The sequence below is a fragment of the Corvus kubaryi genome, unplaced genomic scaffold, assembly GCF_017639235.1.
Source record: "Corvus kubaryi isolate FWS band 111438036 unplaced genomic scaffold, C.kubaryi_AGA036_p1.0 37397, whole genome shotgun sequence".
Lineage (NCBI taxonomy): Eukaryota > Metazoa > Chordata > Aves > Passeriformes > Corvidae > Corvus > Corvus kubaryi.
In genome coordinates this window covers 1,385,905-1,407,031 of record NW_024581136.1, presented here as the reverse complement: position 1 = coordinate 1,407,031, position 21,127 = coordinate 1,385,905, and the positions used below count along the sequence as shown (strand labels likewise).

General features: G+C 41.3%; 1 protein-coding gene and 1 long non-coding RNA gene across 3 annotated transcripts in view; one reads left to right on the top strand and one right to left on the bottom strand.

Annotated features, from left to right (window-relative positions):
• Positions 1–21,127, bottom strand: part of LOC121671296 — a 50,518-nt gene that overhangs the window by 5,924 nt on the left and 23,467 nt on the right. The window contains exons 2-3 of the long non-coding RNA XR_006018469.1: positions 16,212–16,353; positions 13,342–13,576 (exon numbers count right to left, since the gene is read on the bottom strand). This is a non-coding gene — a long non-coding RNA (uncharacterized LOC121671296). The remainder of the gene's footprint in view (positions 1–13,341; positions 13,577–16,211; positions 16,354–21,127) is intronic.
• Positions 1–21,127, top strand: part of LOC121671295 (vesicle-associated membrane protein 2-like) — a 51,788-nt gene that overhangs the window by 21,581 nt on the left and 9,080 nt on the right. Inside the window, exons 2-4 of one of the 2 annotated variants that reach the window (XM_042042714.1) lie at positions 13,362–13,479; positions 16,825–16,983; positions 18,963–19,014. In XM_042042714.1, the coding sequence (XP_041898648.1) occupies positions 13,362–13,479; positions 16,825–16,983; positions 18,963–19,014 (329 nt within the window). The remainder of the gene's footprint in view (positions 1–13,361; positions 13,480–16,824; positions 16,984–18,962; positions 19,015–21,127) is intronic. The other variant, XM_042042713.1, reaches the window with a different exon arrangement.

The window sequence follows — 21,127 nt, the reverse complement described above, 5'->3', positions numbered from 1 at the left end:
TGTATTTTCCCAATGATTTCATGGACACTTCTCCAGAACAGGTGTGGTTTCTACCATACTCTAGCAAGGAAAATTACTTATATTCATTTCTGTATTGAATTTCTCTATGGACATTCAGCCACTCTAGGACTTCATGGATAAAATAAAGAGCTTGATTTTAAGGCTTTCATGCAGGCACCAAGATTCCTCCTCTTCACAAGTCACAATTCTTTCTTTTCTGGATGCTGTGGTCTCTCAGCTGATTCCTGATTGAAGGGCCTGTGCTGCAGATACACTTTGGGCACCCTCAGTAGGGGCCCTAGCACTAAGTACTGCAAAGCATGCTTGCAAGGATTAATGTCTCTGTCTGGTGCCTTAGGAGCTTGGATGAGTTAAAAGTGCTAAATGAGCCTCAAAATGTCTGATACAAACACTGCTGGGGAAAGAACAGACAAGGCTGAGGCAGACAAACCTGTATCAGGTCTGAATTACCAGTCAGTCATCCCTGGAGATAAGGGAGTGGTCAAGATGACCTCTTGAGTCCTTTTTTAGATAAATTTTCTCTTTTCCATTGTTCTGTTTGGGGAAAGAAAAGTAGAACCTCATTCAGAAGGAAATTTTCTGCCAGAAACACTCCCAGTTATGTCAGAATCAGTTGCTTACATTGGGAGCTGACTGACCTTGCATGGTTAGTTCCCAAAATTTTTACTGTCAGTCCAAAGCCTAATGATTTCCTATTACCATCTAAATAAAATCTAATTTAACTATTGTTTAATTAACTTTAAGGTACCTTATTGGTCTGAAATGGTTTCTGACATGTCAGCTGTGCATCTAGCATAGAGCAGTCTCCTTTCTAAGCCAACACGATCTGTGAGAGTTATAAGGCATGGCTTACAACTGTATCCTTCTAAAGCACTTCTCATTTTTCAAGTTTTGCTGCAGTGACCATGCTGGCTTTCTGGAAGCACAGTGGCTCTGGGCTGTGCATTGACAGGTCACTAATCTCCATCCTGCACTCAGCCTGTCAGCCACAGGAGAGTGACTCATTCTCTGCAAACCTCCTGTTGCTTAGGAGCTGTTTGTAATGTGGAAGAGAGTTGGGAAAGTCATGGTGAGGTAAGAGGAAAAGGGCTGGGAGGCAGAGTGCTTCTGGCTGCCTACAAGGAACTTGTGAATGAGGGTGTTACTTAACCATCTCATTGGGGAGAAATTTGTCTGTTTCCTCACAGGTGCAAGATCCATGAATTTCCACGTTCTGCCATTCTCTATTGTCCGTGGTATCTAGGAAAGTTAGTCATGTGTGTGGGCCTTCATTGTGTGCATTTATTTACTTATCAGTGGTACCACTTTCCCTTTTAAAACATTGCTTGGTTACCTAGGGAACTGGCTCCAGCCCTGCACATTCCTTCCCCTGTTTGCCTGTCATCAGGTGTGCCATACACAGGGCTCCCAGTAATGCTGGGAGAACTGGGAGTCTGGGACCTGCTGTGCCAGTGCACCACAGCACTGCCCCAGAGGGATGACTCCGCTGCACAAGGATACAGAGGCCAAAAAGGAATAGTAATAAAAAAGTAATAACTCTATCAGTGCATTGAATCTTGCTGTAGGTAGGGTGAATTTGTTGTGGACAGGTGGATGTAATTCCCAATATTTAGTTGAGATAGTAGAAGAAAGTTATTTAGTTTTTTTATGGAAATAAAATGCATGAATAACATTTGCTTCTGAAGTATGTATCTGTATCAGAATTGTAGTAGCAGGATACTTTGCCCTTCAAGGGATATAACACAGATGGAAAGACTGAAAGAGCTTGAAGGGTAGTTTTGAGGGCAGGGAATGCTAACTATGGGAATGCTTCAGTCATCTGACTTCTTTATTTATAAAAACAGGAGTTTATGGTTGATTGTAAATGTGTTGTTTTGTCCCAAGTATGACTCTCAGCAGTTCTTCTTGTCACTTGAATAACATATGGACAATTCAAATTTTGATGAAGTCTTTGACTTTTAAAGTATAAATTTAAATCCCAAATGTTCCTTCACAATTCCAATGACTTTTTATTTCTGAAGAAGGAGATGAGAAACAAGTGGTTACTTTTGAAGTATTGTAAAAGTAATTAACTTCCAAGTTTCAGATGAATGGGAAGCAAAATAGAAATACTCCTTCAGCAGACACGGAGGAGAATGTTTCCATTTACCCAGAGAACCCCAAGGACTGCTTATAGTGATGCAACTCACTGTAGATTTTCAGGCATGAAAATGTTCAGGCATTTTCACAAATAGCAAAAGGCAGTCTCTTGAATGTTACAAAACTGAAAGACACAACCAGAGTAAGCTGGTCTTTACTGAATTAGTAGATGTTTATGGATTTATTGGGGGAAGAAAAAGCAAAACTGAAGTTCAATTTCTGGATTGTAGCATTTTTCAAATGTACAGGTTGATCCACAGAGCATGCCTGCGAGCTTCAGAAATCACACTAGGGGTTCTGGAAATGTGATTTAAACATAGGTCTCTGTGTAAAGCAAAATGGTCATTAAAAAAATCGGTGGTAAAATAAAGGTGGGAGCTTAGCCTAAGGAGAAACTACAAGGCTCTCGGTGATCCCATGAGGATCCATGGGGAGTTTAGGAGAGGTGGCTGTTATCTTACAGACCAATCTTACTTTATACATTTTAAGTTTCAATATAGTTCATAATTTTCTGTTAGGAGGTATTCCATGAATTTACATTAGTTTACCAAGCAATTTATTTGGCAAAACAATCTCAAAAATCTTCTTTAAAAGGTCTTTAAATATCTGGTTTTGTTGTATTCAAAATGTTCTGTGTTTTTGGCGTTTTTTTTAATTCAATGAGAACTTGAAATGAGAACTTTCCCTTTATTGCTTTAATGTATTTGATTGGTTAAATGGAATGCAGTTTTAGCAATTGATGGATGTTGAAACTGGGAAGACGGTACATTGTGTGTGAATCATAACACTGTGGGAAGGTGGAGTGCCTGTGATAGGACACTGTCACTTGTGAATGATAGCTGCGCTTCATGGAAGCTCTTCAGAGACTGAACGTGACAATTTGGGAGAAATAACGGTGGAAGTTCGGCTCTCTGTGCAGATACCTTTGCTGTTCTCTAACACTTGCACATACTGTTATTTAAGTATTGAATAGGTGGGATAAAATAATTCACTGCACTTTTCTTGGCCAAGTAGTTAGACAAGATTTAAACTTAACAAGCCTCCTGGTAATTAAGCTTTAATATAAGTAGAGATGGTAATTACCCTATAAAGTTTAGCTGTGATGAAACTGTCACTGAACAGCAGTGGCATATATATAGATAGGCTACAAAAACACTGCTGGTGGAAATGTGACTTTCTTTCAGCTGTTTTCTTGTTCCTGGGACTTTAAAAACAAACAAACATGTTAAGAGTTGATTTACTTCTAAAATGCATCAGCAATTCTGGGAAGTAATGTATAGGCAAATGGGAAGCCCCAAAGCCTCCTAGGTATTAATTGGAGTCTCTTAAAAGACAGGCACAAAAAACATCCTTCACTCTTAAGTAAATATTACTTAAAAGCAAGGAAAGCTTATCAGTCTTACTACTCCTTTGAGAGCCCTCCTTGCTTCTCTGTTTCAGAGTTAACTTTTAACTGACTACAACCAGCAGCAAATGACAGCAGTCTCTTCTGCACCAGCACATGAGTCAGTGAGTAGGGGATAGCTGAGTCAAACTCTACCCTGATCCTTCCCTCCCACTCCCTGCCCAGCTGCTGCCTGTTTACTCCTTAGGGTATATCCCACGAAACTGGAAGCCTACACAGAAAGTTAGAAATAGTGGATGCTCTTACTCCTGTGCTTGAGAAGCACAGGCGATGTCCAACTATGATGTAACACATCAGCACCTCTTCAGAAATAGGGACTTTGCATAGAGCTGGCCATTTCCATTAAACTGTGTCCTTAGGGATTGCTCTGAAGCTTCAAAGAACAGGGTTGTGAATCTGGAAGGTCTGGCAGACCAGGGTATTTAACATCACTGGGCTTCTTTAAATGTACTCAAGCTTTAGAGTCCTGAGTTTTGGAAACATTTCTCTAGCAACATGTTTGCTATTTATCTCTTTGCCCTACAGTTTGTTATCGAGGCAGATTGCAGTTCTTATCTTCCAGTAAGAAATGGCAGCAATGATACTGAGTCATTTTCAGTCTATTCATTATTTTATTCTTGCGTTGTTTCAGGTGTATCTCACCAAGGCACTGAGTAAAGCGTTGTTCCATTAGGCTTCCTCTCTCGCACAGCCTGGTATACTGCAGTGATTTATGCTTTAGTCCAGTGTTGTGTGTTTGCTATCAGCTTTTTCTTTCCCTAATTTCCCATCAGTAACTTAGGGCAAGAAAAATAAAGGCTTTGTGTTATCCAGGATTTGACTTCTCTGCTGAATCTCTTCTTTGCTTCGGTTTGTTGGCATTTTGTAGTTGGGGGGGGGGGGAGGATGTGTCTTCTTATGCCCAGTAAAAGCACTTTTCCATTTATAAACTAAAATTCCTTTAATAAAGTTTTCTAGGGAGAAAAGTGCAACTCTTCCTGTGATGGTCAGTGTCTGTGTTATTTTTCCAGGTGCGTAACCTCAGTGTGCAGGACAGAACTGAAGTAACTGAAGTTACTGAAGTGGCAAAGGTTGCTACCACTGCAGCTTGCAAAGTCAAGAGCTCTCAGGGATTTAAAGACCACTTCAGCTCAGATGAACCACATTAACATAAGAACATATGCGGCTAATGGAGCATAAAGAACTTTTGTAAAAGAAAATTCTGGTAATTTTTTTGTAACAGTGAGTTCATTTACATACACAAGATTTAATCTATATTGAACTGGCTTGAAATAGTAACCATTTTGAGACAAAATTAGATCACAGACCTGATCTTTGTGCCAGTTTTATTGCCTTTAGCCCACATCATAACCCAGATACTCAAGGTTAACAGGTTGAAAAGCATCAAAAAAATTAAAAAAGGAAAAAAAGAAGTTTGTGTTCTTTTAGCTAGTGAAGAGAAATTATTTCAAGAGCCTGAAACCTGCCAATTATGAAATCTTGTAAGAATTAATAGAATGTGCAATCAATACTACCTAGGAACATGTCCTTCTAAAAATTGATGTTAGTGCAATACGGTGTTTTGGTATTCTTCTGTGTAGACATTGCACTGAAGATAGATTTTAGTTATTAACTATTATGAAGATATCACATAAATTATTTCCATATGTTTTACTAAACTAATTTCTATCTGAAAGCAGCCTGATGCAAATTAAGCAAATTATGAATTTAAACACCAAAATGTAGAAAACAATAAATTACATTTCTTTTTATAATATAATGTTCATATAAATATTAAGAGAAAGGCTTTTTATTATTGCTTACACCTGTATTTGCTTCCATTCTCTAATGAAAAAAAATCTTATGTAGTATAAAGATTACAATTAGTTTCATACCAGCAAATGAGAATTAACCCTTTTCTAAGAAAAAACACACAGAATGGGGCTAAAGTTGGCTGAAGTCACAGGTCAGTCTATGGAAATTACCTCAAAAGGAGATTTACTTTAGAGTTGGTTTGGGGTTTTCTTCAGTGCTCTGTATGTAAGTATATAAATTTGCAGTCCTTGTAGCTGTGAAACAATATCTGTAGTTTGGTCCGAGATTAGCTTCAGATCTGGGCAGTCTCATGCAGAGGTTTGTCAGGGCAAAGTCCCCGCTGCTCCTGTGCCAGTGCCGTGTTGGCAGCGGGGGAGCAGAGGTCTCACCACCAGCAGCAGCGAGGTGCCTGGGGCTGCCCCACGAGCCAGCCAGCTCACAACGAGGGACCTCTGCCTTCCCCTCTGGTAGTTTTTCCCACAGTGACCTGATTTGAACTCTCTCCACTGCCCCTGCTTTTGGAGAGGCAAGTGCTGTGGTGTAAAAATGAAACCCCACATCGTGGTGTGTTAGAGCTGAGACTTGGCTAGTCTAGTCTGGGTCAGTGCAGTTCCTAATTGCAGTTTAAGTAGCACACTGAACTCTTTTCAGTGGGTCAGATAGGTTACAGGTTATTATGGCGACTGTCTGCTTGGTTGTCTGCCTCATTAGTTCCCTACAATTTTGTTAAACCCTACTTTTGCCTGGTTAAATGTCAAGATGAGGCTAGTCCAGTGGGATCTAAAGGCATGGCAGAACTGGTTTGTATGTGCAGGTGCTTTTTTGGATTAATGACCACTTAAGACTAGGATATGTTAGATGGTTGGCTTCCATACTGTAGTTCTGAGTTTTTAACTTGCGAATATAGAATGTGAATGCTGACACCCTGAGTCATCTAACCCTTAATTGTCCTTCAAGCAAATCCATGGACTACTCTGCAAAGCATGAGCAGAGCTTAACACATGAAGCAACATCCCTGCATTGAGCTGACTTTATCTTAAGCCACGGACTTTGCAAAAGATGACAGCAAGAGGAAAGAAGGATCTAAAAAATTCTGTGGTGTTGATAGTTTGGAAGAGGAATCCTGCCTTCTGTTACTTTTCTGACTAACAGAAACTCCACCTGAGTCACCACTACTAGTTGTTGTGAAGGCCATAATTTAGAGGAAATTATGGAAATAATGTAACTCTTTCTGGAAAATTCTTGTGCTTGTCACAAAAATCATTTGGCTGGACTAACTGGCGGGATTTAGAATTCAGGTGTTGGTGGTTTTGTAAGCAACATTTGTTTGGCTTGAATAGAAGATACTGGAAGAGATAAATCAGTTGGTCATTACTAACTTAACAAGTGTTGATCAAATTAAAGATGATGTCTTAGGGTTCCTCTCCTTTTCCTCTGTGTGCATATTTAGCACACCAGATGGTTAATGCAGTCATAATAAACTAGTGGGAATATTTAATTAAATGTGTTCCCAGGACATTAAATGCAGAGTATTATCCTTTGGCTGGTGATCAGAGTAAATATTTGGTAATAAGGGAGAGTCCATGTAGAATATTGTTGGTAATACATGAAAAGCACATTTGAGAACAGAACTGTGTTCAAAGCAGAACTTTCTTCACAAAATGAAGACATCTCAAATGCTAATTTCTTTTATATGTGGGGTTTTATTCTACCACCGATTCACTATTACTCATTACACAGTTATTACAAATAGCATGAGGAATAACTTGAAATTTGATAGTCATAGAATGGAATGAGTCTAAGTTTAAGTCTGTAGCCATTTACTTGTCAATAGTCACATTTTTACTGAATACTGAAGGGCTCAGATACGAAAAAAACCAGTTAAGAACAACATCTCTGTTCAAGCAGTGATGCTTGCCTTGTAAGTGAAGGAAGCCTGTTTGCTCTTGTTGAGAGCTAAATCTGCTCCCTCTGTGAGACCTCAGAGGGCTAATTTTTCTACATTTTTCTGTAGTCTGAAAATCCCTCCAGCCACAGTCTGCAAATGTCCACTAGCCCAGCAGTGATACTCCTCCATCAATCAGCTAATTATCTCCTCAGCCTAACCAGTTTTATGATATCATGGCTTTCTTTACTCCCATTGAGCAGCTTTTTTTTGTTCCCCTGCGAAAGTGACATTAGTAGAATGAAAACAAGGATAAATGTAGCCTATTAAAATAGGCTAGTTAATAACTGGAGGGGGGAAGATGAGCTAGAAATCTGAAATACGTATAATTAGTGGGCAACTGAACTGAAAAGCAAATTACCCTACTGAGAGCATTATCTCAGAAGTGGGAGGTCACGGTCTCTAGCCACGGTTGTCTTTCTGGAGAGTTTTTGCAGGCAGAGAACATCACTGTCTACTTGTAAGAAGAATGAGAACCTGAAGAACACTTAATTTTATGGGGGTGCTCTAAGTTTCTCTACACCTCTCGTGACAGAATTAGTGTGTGGTTTTCAAAGAGTAACAGGACCTGCCATTTGACACTATGCCATTTCACTATGGCAAAACCAAATAACTCGGTAGGAGGTGCTGGGATGGATAACTAATGTCTCTTTCCTGGACACAAAGAGAAAGATGACTGTCCACACACAACTGTGGTAGGCCCATGCTGTTGTTAAGTCTGTACAGCTAAGAACTTGAGTCTGGAAGGCTCAAATCTTAAGGAGTTTAAAAATATATTTCTTTGAGAGATGACACGTGAATAGACAAGCACAGAATTTTAGTCTGCTCTATTTATTAGACTGGATTTTGTTAGGATTGTGTCAAACCTCATATAGCCACACTGATTGGTAAGAAAGCTTTTTTTGTGAGTGTTGGCTAAACTGACCTCCTGCAGAAAAAAAATCCCATGTGGTAGCATCTGATTAACAGTAAGCTGGAAACCTCCAAATTCCTCCAGAATGCAGAAGACTCAAAGTATTGTCAGTAAAAGTCCCTCTCTGCAAACTATCAGTGGAAAAATTGGTTTAGCTGTTACTGCATAGGAATAGACAAAGCAAGTCCGAAACAGCAACCCCCCAGGGCTATAGAGCTCCTTTATTTCCTTAGAGATCCTCCGTGCCTCAAAGCTTTCCAGTGCATCTCAATTCACAGATGGATATTCTCTGCACTGGGAACAACGTGAGACAGGTTTGTTTCTGCAGTTACTCTTTGGGCCAGAATCTTCACTGACATGCATAGCCACTAAAGTAGTGTATAAATTTGCATTTGTAGCTAATTTTAATAATTGTTTTAGAGTTAAATCTCAAGAGTACAAAGCTATGGAAGTGTTCAGATTTATTTTACAGTTAAGGGGGGGGGGGGGCAGGGAATTGGTGTATTTTTCAAATGCCTTTGAAATCACAGACTGTCAGATTCTACTTACACAGCAAAACCCAAATGGATAGGTGCCTTTTGAAGGGGTCCATATGGAAAAAGAGTGTCTTAAATATACATAAGTTACAACAGTAAATATGTACTACACGAATATGATACCTGAACAGTTAAAAAAAAAAGTAGGAAGAGAGGCAGTGCAATTTTGTTTTATTTGAACAACAGGGAAAGGGTTTGAGGAAAGAGGACTCCGATTGGGGTTCTTAAAAAGTTGCCTGCTTCATTTCATTTTTGGTAGGGATCATTAGTCAAATCTGCTGCATTGCTGCACGTTCACTGCCCCTCCCCTGAGCTCTGCCAGCTGACACCCCCTAAAGCTGTCTGATGTGATTCTCACTTTCCTTGTGCTGTCAGCTTTAGCTGTGTTTCTCACTGTTTAAGTCTGAGGGGTAGAAAATAACTCCTGCTATTAGAAATAGGTTGTGAGCTTTGACTTGAGTCAGTAGTTGGAGAGGAGCAGAAGGATGACAATGAAGAGGGCTGGGCTGCTCTGCCACAGGCTTTCTGTACCATGGAGCAAGTCACTTAACCTCCCTGTACCTGTTTCCCAGCCATATGTGGGGATAGTAGCTTTTCCTTAGCTTATTGCAGTGTTGTTAGGATAAAGACTTTGAAGGGATTAGGTCCTATAGTTGGAGGCTTTAAAAAGCACTTTGGATGGATAAAAGAAGATGCTGAAAGCAGCCTTGGAGGTTCTAATGTAAACTGTACCAAGTCACAGTGGTGGCCTGGTGTCCTCCTGGAATTTGCATCATGAATCTCCCTTCCCTAGCCTGACAAAGTGAAAAAATTCTGCTGTGTAGCTCACACATATGAACAAAAATGAAAGTGTGTGTCAGATGGTTTCCCAAAATATTAGATACACAATCATCCTTAGTGTTCCTTCAGCCAGTGCTGAAATGCAAAACAGTAACACTGGATATCTCCAATTCTCTTTCAATTAAGAGTTGCAGCTCCCTTTAACTGTCAGATCTAACTTTTGCAAGTTGCTTGCAAAACATCTAAGCAAGATGACAAATCTCTTAGTCATGAATTTGACCTACCAGTTTCAGGCCCAACTAGAAGAACTGAGGATGTCTGAGTCAGTTGAGACCATTTTGCTGAATCACTCAGATAGTCCCTGAATGTTTCTTCCAAGGTGGCTGCATACACAGACCCTGCAGTGCTTTCAGTCTGTTGGGTTGCTCATGTGCTAACTGATCCAAATCTGGCTTGTGGGGAGTGGGGATGAAACTGATGTTATATAAAGACTGACCTGGCTGCTGACGCTCTAAGCAAGTGGTGTAGTTGTCCCGAAGTAAGTGTACTCATCACTCTCCCAGAGTGTACTCCAGTGCTCTGATGTCACAGAGTGGTTCCATTTAAGAGTATTTGCTAGGGATTCATATCCTTTTTCACCAGCAATAATAGAATTTTGTTCCTCTTTCAGAATTAATTTGACTTGTTCTTGGGAATGGAGGTTCTCAGCACCAGTGGTAATTGTTTTCCTTTTCCTAAAAAAAGTACACAAGTCTGATGGCTAGGGGCCTAGTGGTGGAGCTTTTATATGGATTTTTCACTCTTTTGTAGCTCCACAAAATCATGCCAGACCATGAAAAATTATATTTTAAAGTTGTGATGCATCATGTATTTCAAAAGGAGGCTTCTCCAACATAGTGCTAATATTTTTGCATAAATTTCTTTGAATAACGCTTCTGAGAAATTATAAACTGATACGACATGGTACAGAGGCAATAATGGAAGAATTATGTAAATGCAGGAAGAATTATGTAAATGGAGGATGGACTTCAATTCTAGGATTTTTGCACTATGATACCACAGAGAATGTCTGTGCTTTCAAGTGATGCAGGCCTTCAGTTCCCTTCTTTCCCAGAAATCTTAGGTTCAAAACCAAACTCTTACTGGCTGCTCTGTGGGACTGGAGCCACATTAGCACACTGAGGTGCTGTCTTCTTCCCAGCCAGGATGCTTTCTACAGGGCTCACACACTGGTAGGGCGGAGCCAGAAGCACTGGGACCCCTCTGTCCTGTTCTGTAGTGCCCTGGGAGGCCAGGAGGGGATGCAGGTATCTTGTGTATTTGTTTTTGATATTGTGTGTTGCCTCATGATGGGAGAGGGCTCTTGCCTTGGTAACCTGCAAGGGCTGCTGGTGGCATTAAAGCCATGAGCTTCGGGGCTGCCTTTGTTGAGCCTGTCTGGGAGCTTGTGCTGTCCCTCTCTCTTTGGGTGAGTGTTCTTCTGCTTGGGGCAGCTCAGTGCTCTGACTGTCGAGGCCGTGACCGAGGCTGCTGCTCTAACTGTGTAAGGAGAGCACAGTTCCAGAGACAAAAGGTTTGGAAAGAGTAGCTCTGCACTGCAGGCAGCACCCAGCTCTGGTTACTCTGGAATTGGATTTTAGGTAATTAAATTAAGATGGGTATGTTAATTACAAGCTTGCTGTGCCTTAGCATAAAGATTGTCATCTCTCTTTGGTGGTTGCAGTAACTCCTGCTGGACGGTCAGGGCAGCTGTAAAAGCACCCGTTCTTCCCATCCTTTCCTCCCCTATACAGGGAGCAGAGAAGCCCCAGAAAATGCAGCTGAAACCAAATGAGATGGCAGCAAGAATGCTGGAAGAGAACAACCTTGAAAGTGTCTACTGTATGTCAAGTCATTTTAAGGACAGCTTGGGAGGTGCAAAAAAAAGATGAGAATTACTAGGCAGGAAAGGTACATGGCAGAGCTCCAAACTGTGGAGTTCTCTCGTAGCTCTGACCAAGAACATCACTGCATTTATAAGATACGCTTACAGCAAAACATGTGGCAGGGAAAAACTCTTCTCACATACTCCCCTTCTGCAGTCTCTGGGATTCTAACAGTGTGTAACTCAAGAGAGAAACTCTCTTAATGTTTGTAGTAGTAACACAGTGTTTCCACAGAAAAAATTCTGCTTGTCTCTATTGGGAAAATGCCTATTTACTTCCTTAACTGCAAAGACATTTTACAGTTTCAATTTTGGCTCTGTTGTTGTACCAGGATCTCCCTTTGAAGCTGTTGATGCTCCAGGGAGATCTTGTTTTGTGTTGTGTGAGTGTGATGTGCATTATAGTCAGATTTTTGTCCTTTGTGACAACTCAGAATAAATCCTGTTGGGATGCTGGCCCATGGCCATTGATGGAGTGATTCCATTGCAGGTGGCAGCAGCATCTGTTTTTCTATGTTGTTAGTTGTGGCTGTGAGGTCCTCAAAGGATGACCAAGCAGTGCATGGCTCAGTTTCTTTTCTTTCAGCTAAAGCTTGCTAATGACATTCTCACCCACAGTTAAAAAGTGAAGTGTAAGTTACAGCAGTGCTGCAGGTCTGCAAACAGCTGCTCCATCTCTGGGAGCTTCTGAGGGCCAGTGTTATCCACAGGGATCTCAGCCCTCAGGCAATACTGTCAAACTGAATTTTGCAGCTTAAGGTACCTTTGGGGAACTAACTTGAGTGCCCCCAGGCGTTTTGACAGTGTATTAATGAGGCCATAATTCCAGCAGCATTAATCAGACCCCAGGATGTAGAAGGGAATGATTCACAGAGAAACACTGTGTTCTCTCAGTCTGTCACTGTGGGAAGGCATTGGTAATGCATGAGTGGGATTTGTGATATTTTTCAGTTCACATGCTTAGGGATTTCCTCTGCAGCTTCAGGAAGGGTTTTATTTCCCTGTGGGAATAAGTGAGAGGGGTCCCTTGAAAGAAAAGGTGAGGTTTCACAGGTTAAAGCATGGGTGTGAAGGATCAGTGGCTAAGGTTAAAGGACCCTGTTCAGGCTGGCAGGGTGATTGTCTGTGCAAACTCATACTGTGAGACAGACCAGCTCTGTTCTTGGATTTTCAGGACGCTTTCTTTTGTCCTTTGTTATAGAGCAAACTGGAGAAAGCTAGTGTTGAAGTTTAAGAGCTACTGTGCAGAAGATCAGGGCTCTATTTACAGCATTGCTGCAAATACTCATCTAGGGTCTGTGGCAGATGCTTAAGCTGCTCTGATGGGGCATTTGGTGACCACCAGTGGGGAGGTTCAGCATTGCTGAATGCCAGCGATGACTAACCCCATGCTGTGTGCAATTCTCACCCCCACTTCCTCCTCCATGTCTTTCTCCTCTCCTTCTGTTTATCTTTACTTGGTTAAGTCCAAACACCAAGGAGCAGGGCAGTGCTTTACTCAGCACACTGAGAAGGAAGACAGGGTCACGGCCCTGGCTCTTACTGTGTTAACACAGAGTACCCAGAGCAGAATGTGTTTCCTTAGTGGGATATAAGCTCTGCCCTGCTAGTCAGGCCTGTGATCCGTTTGGCCATTGGCCTAACTTAGGGTAGATAATCTGAATTGTTTGCTGTTTAGAAAGGCAGCAAGGGAGGTGGAAGAGTTTGATAAAGTCCTATCAAGAAACAGTGTGAAAACTGATTGTGGTATGGAATAGTAGGGTTGTGATCCAGGAATGGAAAACATGGGTTGAAACAATGGAAAAGTTCTTTGAAGAGATAGGTACTTTCTACTAGTTCCAGAGAAGGGGTAGTGAGCAAATAAAGATAGTTTCAGTCACTTACATTCTCTGGTTTTGATCTAGGTCTGTTCCAGCTTCTACCCAAGGTCCCACCGGTGCTGCAGCGGCTGCAGGGCCTCCTCCTGCTACCAGTGTGTCCAGCAACAAGCGGCTGCAGCAGACACAAGCCCAGGTGGACGAGGTAAGTGGCTCCAAGTGATCTGTTGTGCACCACAATGGTGCTGCTGTGGTTGGTTTCCTCCCCCAGGTTCCCACCTGCTCATCTGAAGGCCGTGGATCTGGGAAATGAGATTTATCAAAGGACGGCAGTTATGAGGAGGCAGACAGTACAAGAGGGATTCTGAATATAAACATCCCTGTACCAGTAACAGTTTGGCAGATTAAATGTGGGCATTGGTGCCAACTGAGGAATTCCTCCCAGTCAGTCTGGTTAGGAGGAAATATCATAGTGGAAGCAGCTTTTCTAGTGTGTTCCTGCACTCCTAAAGGTTAGATGCTAATTTCGCAGACTGTTTCACAGAGACAGGCCATCAGCTTCTCATAGATAGATTAAAACCATCAGAATTAAGCAGCTGAGGGCTGTGTTCATTAGCAAGAGCTCTATTGATTAATCATCACAACTTATTCCCACACATGACGTCATAACAGCATCTTTAACAAATCCCCACTTCTTTTCTTGATCTTGGAGGACCAGGTGTCTGTTCCAGCTTGGATCCTTAAAATCTTGTTGCACCTTGGCTGTAATGCCAGTGTCCATCTACCTGTTTTGGGAATGGTAGTAGTGAGCACACCACTGCTCATGGGTGCGGTCCCTGAGTACACCAGAAGGACAGTAGCAGCTGTAGCGTCCTTACACACCTGCTGTGTGCACTTGTGTGCTGGGTATTAAGGAAAGAATATTGTTAAACCCCTCCAAAGACTTAAGTAACTAATTGCTTACTGTCTATGGTGAAGTGTGCAGAGCTTGTGTGATTCTTAAATGCCAATTTGATAAAATACACATTAGAAAATATGTTCTTACATGCATAAAGGCCTCTATTTTCAAAAGCTTCAGGCATGCTTTAAAGATAGTAGAGAAGACCTCAAAATACCCAACTCACATGAATTTCTTAAGATGAGTTAAATGCACCTGTCAAAATGGGCTTTGTCTTTTTGAGAACCTTTTCTTTGCTGAAAATCTGGAACAGTGACTTTCTGGTCTTCCCCATTGTTGGTGCTTGGATGTGTTCACAACATCCTCTGGTTGCAGAAATGTCTAGACCACGTTCTCTCTTTATCTCTGATTTTCACATCCCACTAACTTTACTGACATTAGTGGAGTATTTCTTCCAGTGGGGAAAGAAATGTTACATTTTAGCTTTTGTCTTGGGTCAGAATAATGAAATAACCTTCTTGTCCTGAACATGTTACATCATGGTGGTCCTGTAATTGTTTATGTGAGTGATAGCAAAAGTAACTGTCCCTAAAAGATGAAAAATAATTGCTTTTTATGATCTAAAAATGAGTGATGCCTGTCAGATACATAGGGCTCTTCAAGTAGATCAGTAGAGATGGCATCAGTGAGGATAGTGAAGCCCTCCTTTGTGTTTAAGATACTCTGACACTTTTCACTCGGACACTTGAAAATCTGTCTTTTCGTGAAGATGATGACATAAGTTTGGCAGGAACTCTGCCCAGTGTGAGGGGGCAATGAGTAGCTCTTGGATTTGAGGACTATGTGGGTGAAATTCAGGGTTCGTGGGGGGTTTGCCTTCCATTTGAGAGAGAGGCTGCAGTTGATACGGGTTTGGAGTTGATAGCACGTGGTCGGCAGGTCCTTTTTAACAGGGAAATCACAATTATAAGAATGGCCGAGGGAGGCAAACCGGCCCTTCCAGCACTGTGCGGTCACTGGGGTGACGCTGGTTTGCAATACCGAAGGATCCGGGCTGGGAGCGTGGCTTTGACCTTTCTCCCAGACCTTTTCCGGCTGTTTTCCTTCCGTGCCGTGCGGGGAAGTCACCCGTAGGTGGCAGCAGAGCCACGGGCAGCGCCGCTCCCCAGCCCGGCTTCGCAGGAAGCCTTGGGTCTGCATGAAACCACTGATCTTTTTAATGCTAGACTAATGCCCATATAGCATTTCAGGTATACCTCTACTGGGTTTTCTCATCTGATTCCTCCAGACGTCGTAGAGCTTATTTTCTAAGGCCCAGGAAAACATTTATTTATTTGACAAAAATGAAATCTCATCTGGAACAAGTGTTCACTGCAGCCAGGTTAGATTCAGTAAGTAGTTCTGGAGGGGAAAAAACCATAAAAATTTAACTGAATGGGTAGGAAATAGTAGAGTATTTTGCTTCAGCATTTTCAAATAGTTTAAAATTTTCACTACAAATCATTGTACCATGTTAAAACTCAATTAAATAGTAGCTGAGAAATTAATACTGTTAAAAATTATTATTATTTTATATGAAGTTAAATGCTTGGAAGGTTTTGGGTTGGAAAAGCAAGTAAGAAATTTGAATCGACCAAAACATTTCATTTTGGTTTAGGTTTGGTAGACAAGTGGAACAAATCTTTTGAGACCTTCTGACCTTTTGAGACCAGTCCTTTTAAAGATTCTTTCACTACCAATTTTATCTCACTGTATTTGAATAATGTATCTTTTAAATAATTCTGGATTTTTGCAGGTAATAGTTAAATCTTATTAAATATGTATAACATGGAATTCCTTTTTATAGAGTATGAGAATTTACAGACCATCAGCCTCATTCACTGCTAGAAAACTTGGACACAGCATTACTGAAGTAGTTACACTGTCTGACATTTGCGTTAGAGGTGAATTGCTACAGGATTTCCATTTAGTTATTGGCTTGCTGGAAGAGGATTTTCATCTTACCCAATGTATAAAATATATATATGAACAGCCCTTACCTGTGGTGTACTGGCTGTGCAGTAAGGTGGCATGAACACTTTGCTACTCTTCAGGCTGAATTTGCTCAGGTAAAACATTCTCCTCCTCCAGTTTCAAGCAGGACTTCAAATTATGGCTGAGAAGTCATCTTGCCCAAAAGATCTGCAGAATGAGAAAATTCTTTGGTGAGGAAATGCATACAGTTCCCTTTAGAGTGGCCTTTATCAAGATAATTTCTCTAGTTCAAGTAAGGAAGATATTAAAAGTATAAGGAAAATAATGGCTTGTTCTTAGTGATGTCAATCAAATTGTGGTATGGAGATCTTCATCAGGTTTTTGTATCTATGTAAAAGAAATCAAAAACTTTAATAAAACTAACTATGGTATTTCATGATGTCTTTTTATTTTCTACCTTTAAGAGCACCTGAGCACAGTGCAGCTGTGCTCACCTTGTTTTCACTGGGTGTGTTTCCATAGGCTGGGATTTTGAGGCACAGTCCAGGTAATGCCATCACACATCATAATGGCAAATGGCTGAGTTTAGGATGATGTGTGGTATTTCAGGGTGTGAACAGACAGGTGTCCTTCAGCTTTCCTGTGTGAGGAGTCTCACATGCGTCTGTGCCTTTGTAGGTGGTTGACATCATTAGAATGAACGTGGATAAGGTGCTGGAAAGAGACCAGAAGCTGTCGGAGCTTGACAACCGGGCAGATGCATTGCAAGCAGGTGCCTCACAGTTTGAGACCAGTGCAGCCAAACTGAAGAGGAAATACTGGTGGAAAAATTGCAAGGTAAGGAATATAAATTCTTGTTGAGAATCACTTCATGGCAGGAATTGCTTTCACTTGCATTTAGTGGGACTTTGCCTGCAGGATGGCACCTCTGAGTCATCTCTTCTTGTCAAGGCAAGAAAGAGGTGCCTTGACCTTGAGACTCCATAGGTCAAGCAACTTTGATCTTTACCAGAACCCATAATTTGTGCAGCATGTAAAATGTCGATACAATTTTTGGTGCTTCACCAGTGCCTTCAAATAGGGATGGGAAGGCATTCCATGTCGATTCATGTCAGTTCTCTGTGTGAATCGCAAAACCTGGTCAGGTGCAGTGAACTCTAGCAATGGGAGAAAAGAAGCTTTTTTCTTGTGGGGATCATCAGCCTTTTGATTTTCCTTCAGGATGGTAAACTATAAAAAATACCCCAAACTGGATTCCACAAATTGCTGTGAGAAGGGAGGAAATTACAGTCTTTTATAAAGAGGGGCTGGTTAGGATAGAGCAGGACTTTCACTGACCAGCTGCCTTCTCTGCTGTCTTCAAAGTCTAATCCTTTCCCAAGAGCAGAGGGAATCTCACTCTCCTTTGCTTTTTCAGACTTTCTCCAGTATTTGTGGATTTTGGACCCAGAAACTTCATTTCCTCTTACTCTTCTAAGACTCACGTCTTTGCTTCTTTCTACTCATGCACCGCCAACATGAACCCTATGCCAAAAGTTCAGCTTCATTTCCATTTCTCAATACCGACTTTCCTGCTGACTACTTATGTCCACCCAAAATAAAACCACCTGTTCCTAAGGGAGAATGCCACATATATCTCTCGCTAGCCTGTTGTCTGCTTTGTCTCTTCAATCCACAGTGCTATGAAATGTAAAGCAAGAAAAAATATTCTGGGTAAACCACATGTACAAACACTCCAGAAATAAAAGCATCTAGGTTAGAAATTCAACTGAGTAGGTCCTCTGGGCCTCTTTTATGCCTAGAAGTGCAGGCAGCAGGACTTTTGGGAGCTACAAGCACAGATTTTGAGTTACGTTCACCCATGTGACTGCAGTCATCAGAATGATCTACACTACACTAGACCTTCAAACCTACCCTCATTCTCCTTTCCTCATTGTCCCTTCCTGCTTTATCCTGACAAACAATCTCCCCATCCTTCCTCTGGCTCCCAGTCTCTGGAAAGAGAGGGTAGAAATTAAAAAAAAAAAATCTCCTGCAAGCCAGTGGTTGGCTCTGTCCTCCAGACACATGTTAGGAGGAATGAAGGCCTTGATTTGACATGCCCATGTTTGTTGTTTTTCAGTCTTACTACTCGCTGGGGTAATAATGGCAACTGGACTGCAGCATCCCTGGAGGGCTCGTTAGCTTTCAGTGAGTCTCAAGTGGGGGCTCTGAGCCACACAGCTCAGTGCTGCTGTGATCTGTGCACAGCTGCCTCTGCTCTACCTGTTCCTGGGGGAGCAGACTCCTGCTTTGCAATGAGCTATTTCCAGGAGAATGTGCTGGAAACTGTTCTGGCTAGCATGGGCTGCTTCTCCCAACAACGCAAGCATACAAAGCAGCACAAATAGCTGCTGGGCTTTAGACATCTCTAGCTGCCTCTTCACTGACTTCAGGAACATGGGGAAAAGGGATCAAGTGACTCTGGTATAAAGTGGTACATGGCCATGGGTGACCCCAGCCACTGGAGTTGTTTTACTTTGGAAATTAACTATTTCTTTATTGCTAGAAATGGTTGAGGTTGGTCACTGCATCTTTAGCTGACAGGCAAGAACTGGCTAGCTTTGACAAGAGGCTATGTCCATTGTTGGTGGTCAGCTGGTTTTAAAATTGACACTAAATTTGGGGCCTTAACAAGTCTGTTGCAGTGAGTCCTTACAAGAGTTAAAAGTATGAGGAATGAGTCACTAAGTAAAAGCAAAAAAATTGAGGGGTTAATGTCTTTCATGTGAAAACCTGACTTTCTCTTTTTCTTTCTTATAACTTTCTTTTTATAGATGATGATCATCCTTGGTGTAGTATGCGCAGTCATTCTCATTATAATTATAAGTGAGTAATTCGTTTTCTCTTTTATCTATGATCTCAATAGCTTGTGACTTAAGAATGGCTGCTATATTAAAAGCCAAAACAACAAAAAAAGGATATAAAATATTTAAACTGATTAATTTGTGAAATTTCCCTTCTAGTGTTATGCTTTTATAGTGAGAATTACTGCAAACTCCCTGGACACATATTGGCAGAATTTGTTGACATTTAATGTTTTTTACATTAGCATGTTACATAACTTTCCCTAGGATTAAAAACTCTCCCTTTTTATGTTTAAAGTAAGTTTTTATGCAGTCTCAGAGATCTTCCTTTCATTATGATGAGTGCCATCGTCCTGGTGTTTTCTACTAAGAACAGTAATTCTTGAAATACCTCATGCCTATAAAAAGAGGGTGAAGGCACACAGGCAAACAGGCATCTGATGAATTTTTAAAAGCATGTAGGTGCCTAGTTGCTACCATATCAGCTAGAATTTGAGATGTCAGTGTTTCTGAAGATCCTCTGGCATCTCGAATGCACAAATGTTGTTAAAAGATGGCCCAAAGTCTCACTGATTTCTTTTCTCAGAAGATCATCTCATTCCATGCAGTTGTTGTAGGAAAGTTAGCTATGAATGAATAATAGCAGTCGTGCTGCTTGGGACTCAGGGATCTTGTAATGACAGGAATTGAACATTTCATTTATGTAACCCTATGTTAGCAACAGCTGTTATGTGACATAACTGTAATATGGCATTAACTCCTAAAAGGGAGATTTCTTCAGATGGGCAATCCAGGTAGTAACCCAGAAGAGATTCACCAGAAGGCTAGACCGTGGATGTGAGTTAATTCCCAGCTCTCAAATTACATGCCTCATATTAAACATGTTTCCATTTTCCTCTGTTGCTCCTGTAAAGGAGGCTTACAGGATCACCTGTAAAAATGACTAAATGGAATGAGATACATGTGACAGTTTATTAGCCTTATGAACCATGGCACCAGCGTGACCCAGAATAATTCCAGGGTTTCGTAACACTGATACGGCAAGAATGGGAAATGGTTAGATATTAATTAACTATATTAACTGGGTACTCAAGGCAACGGGCTTCAAGAGAAAGACCGGCCCTTCTTCTGCAGCAACCAGACAAAAGAAGATGTGCAGCCATTGAACTAATTGCTGTGTATATACGCCTCATTGAGCATTATGTGATCTTAACAAGAAAGTAAAAAGCGGTCAAGATAGTTTGTAACTCCTCCATAGAAGTTAAGGCTGAACCATATATAAGTAGAACATTGTTTCACTCGTGGTTTAAAGTGTTGAATGCCTGTCCTGGTAAGTTTAAAAAAAAAAGACACTGCAAGTTTGACATGGGTTAGGTTGAGTTTAGGGTATTTAATCACAAACTTGAGTGCCATATTGTTCAACCCAGGTCGTGGCTCACCATAGTGAGATCTAGTACCAGGTCAGTGAGATTTAAGTGTACCTGTTGTTCAAATAATTTTTTCAGGCTGATTCTTCTGTAGTAAGTGCCTAAAGGTTGCAGCTTCAGGAAGGACCCTGTGTATTTATCTCAATGCTGTATTTATTCACAGTAGCTCTCAAGTATATGTTTAAATCCTATAGACATCAAGCATCCAAGTGCTGTTAGACACAAGGCCTGCATGACTTTTCCAGTCCGGGATTTGAATGGGAACAAGATCATACCCTCCATGAGGGGTGGCTATAGATGCAGATAAGCTGAGCCATTCCTCACAGCAGCAAGCTACCATGGGTGGTGAAATGGCCCAAGCTGCCTGCTGGAGGAAGCAATACAACACATGGCTTTGCAGGTGTTGCTGGAGCTGGGGAAAGCAGATAACATCACTGTCAGTCCTTGCCCTTTCTCTCATTTGAGCCACAGTCTCCCCTGCTTTCTACTCCAGTTTCCCCTCCAAATTCCATTTGACACAGGAGGACCATCCTCATGTCTGCTAGAAAGGAATACTGTGTGCAAGACATGTCATGCTCCTTCAGCTAAGATGTGCTAAAGATGTTTGCAATTCTCTGACATCACACGCTTCTGTAAGATAAAGCACAACAGTAACTCTGTAATAACTGTTGGTTTTTGTCTTTTTTTAATCTTTCTTTCCTTCTGCTT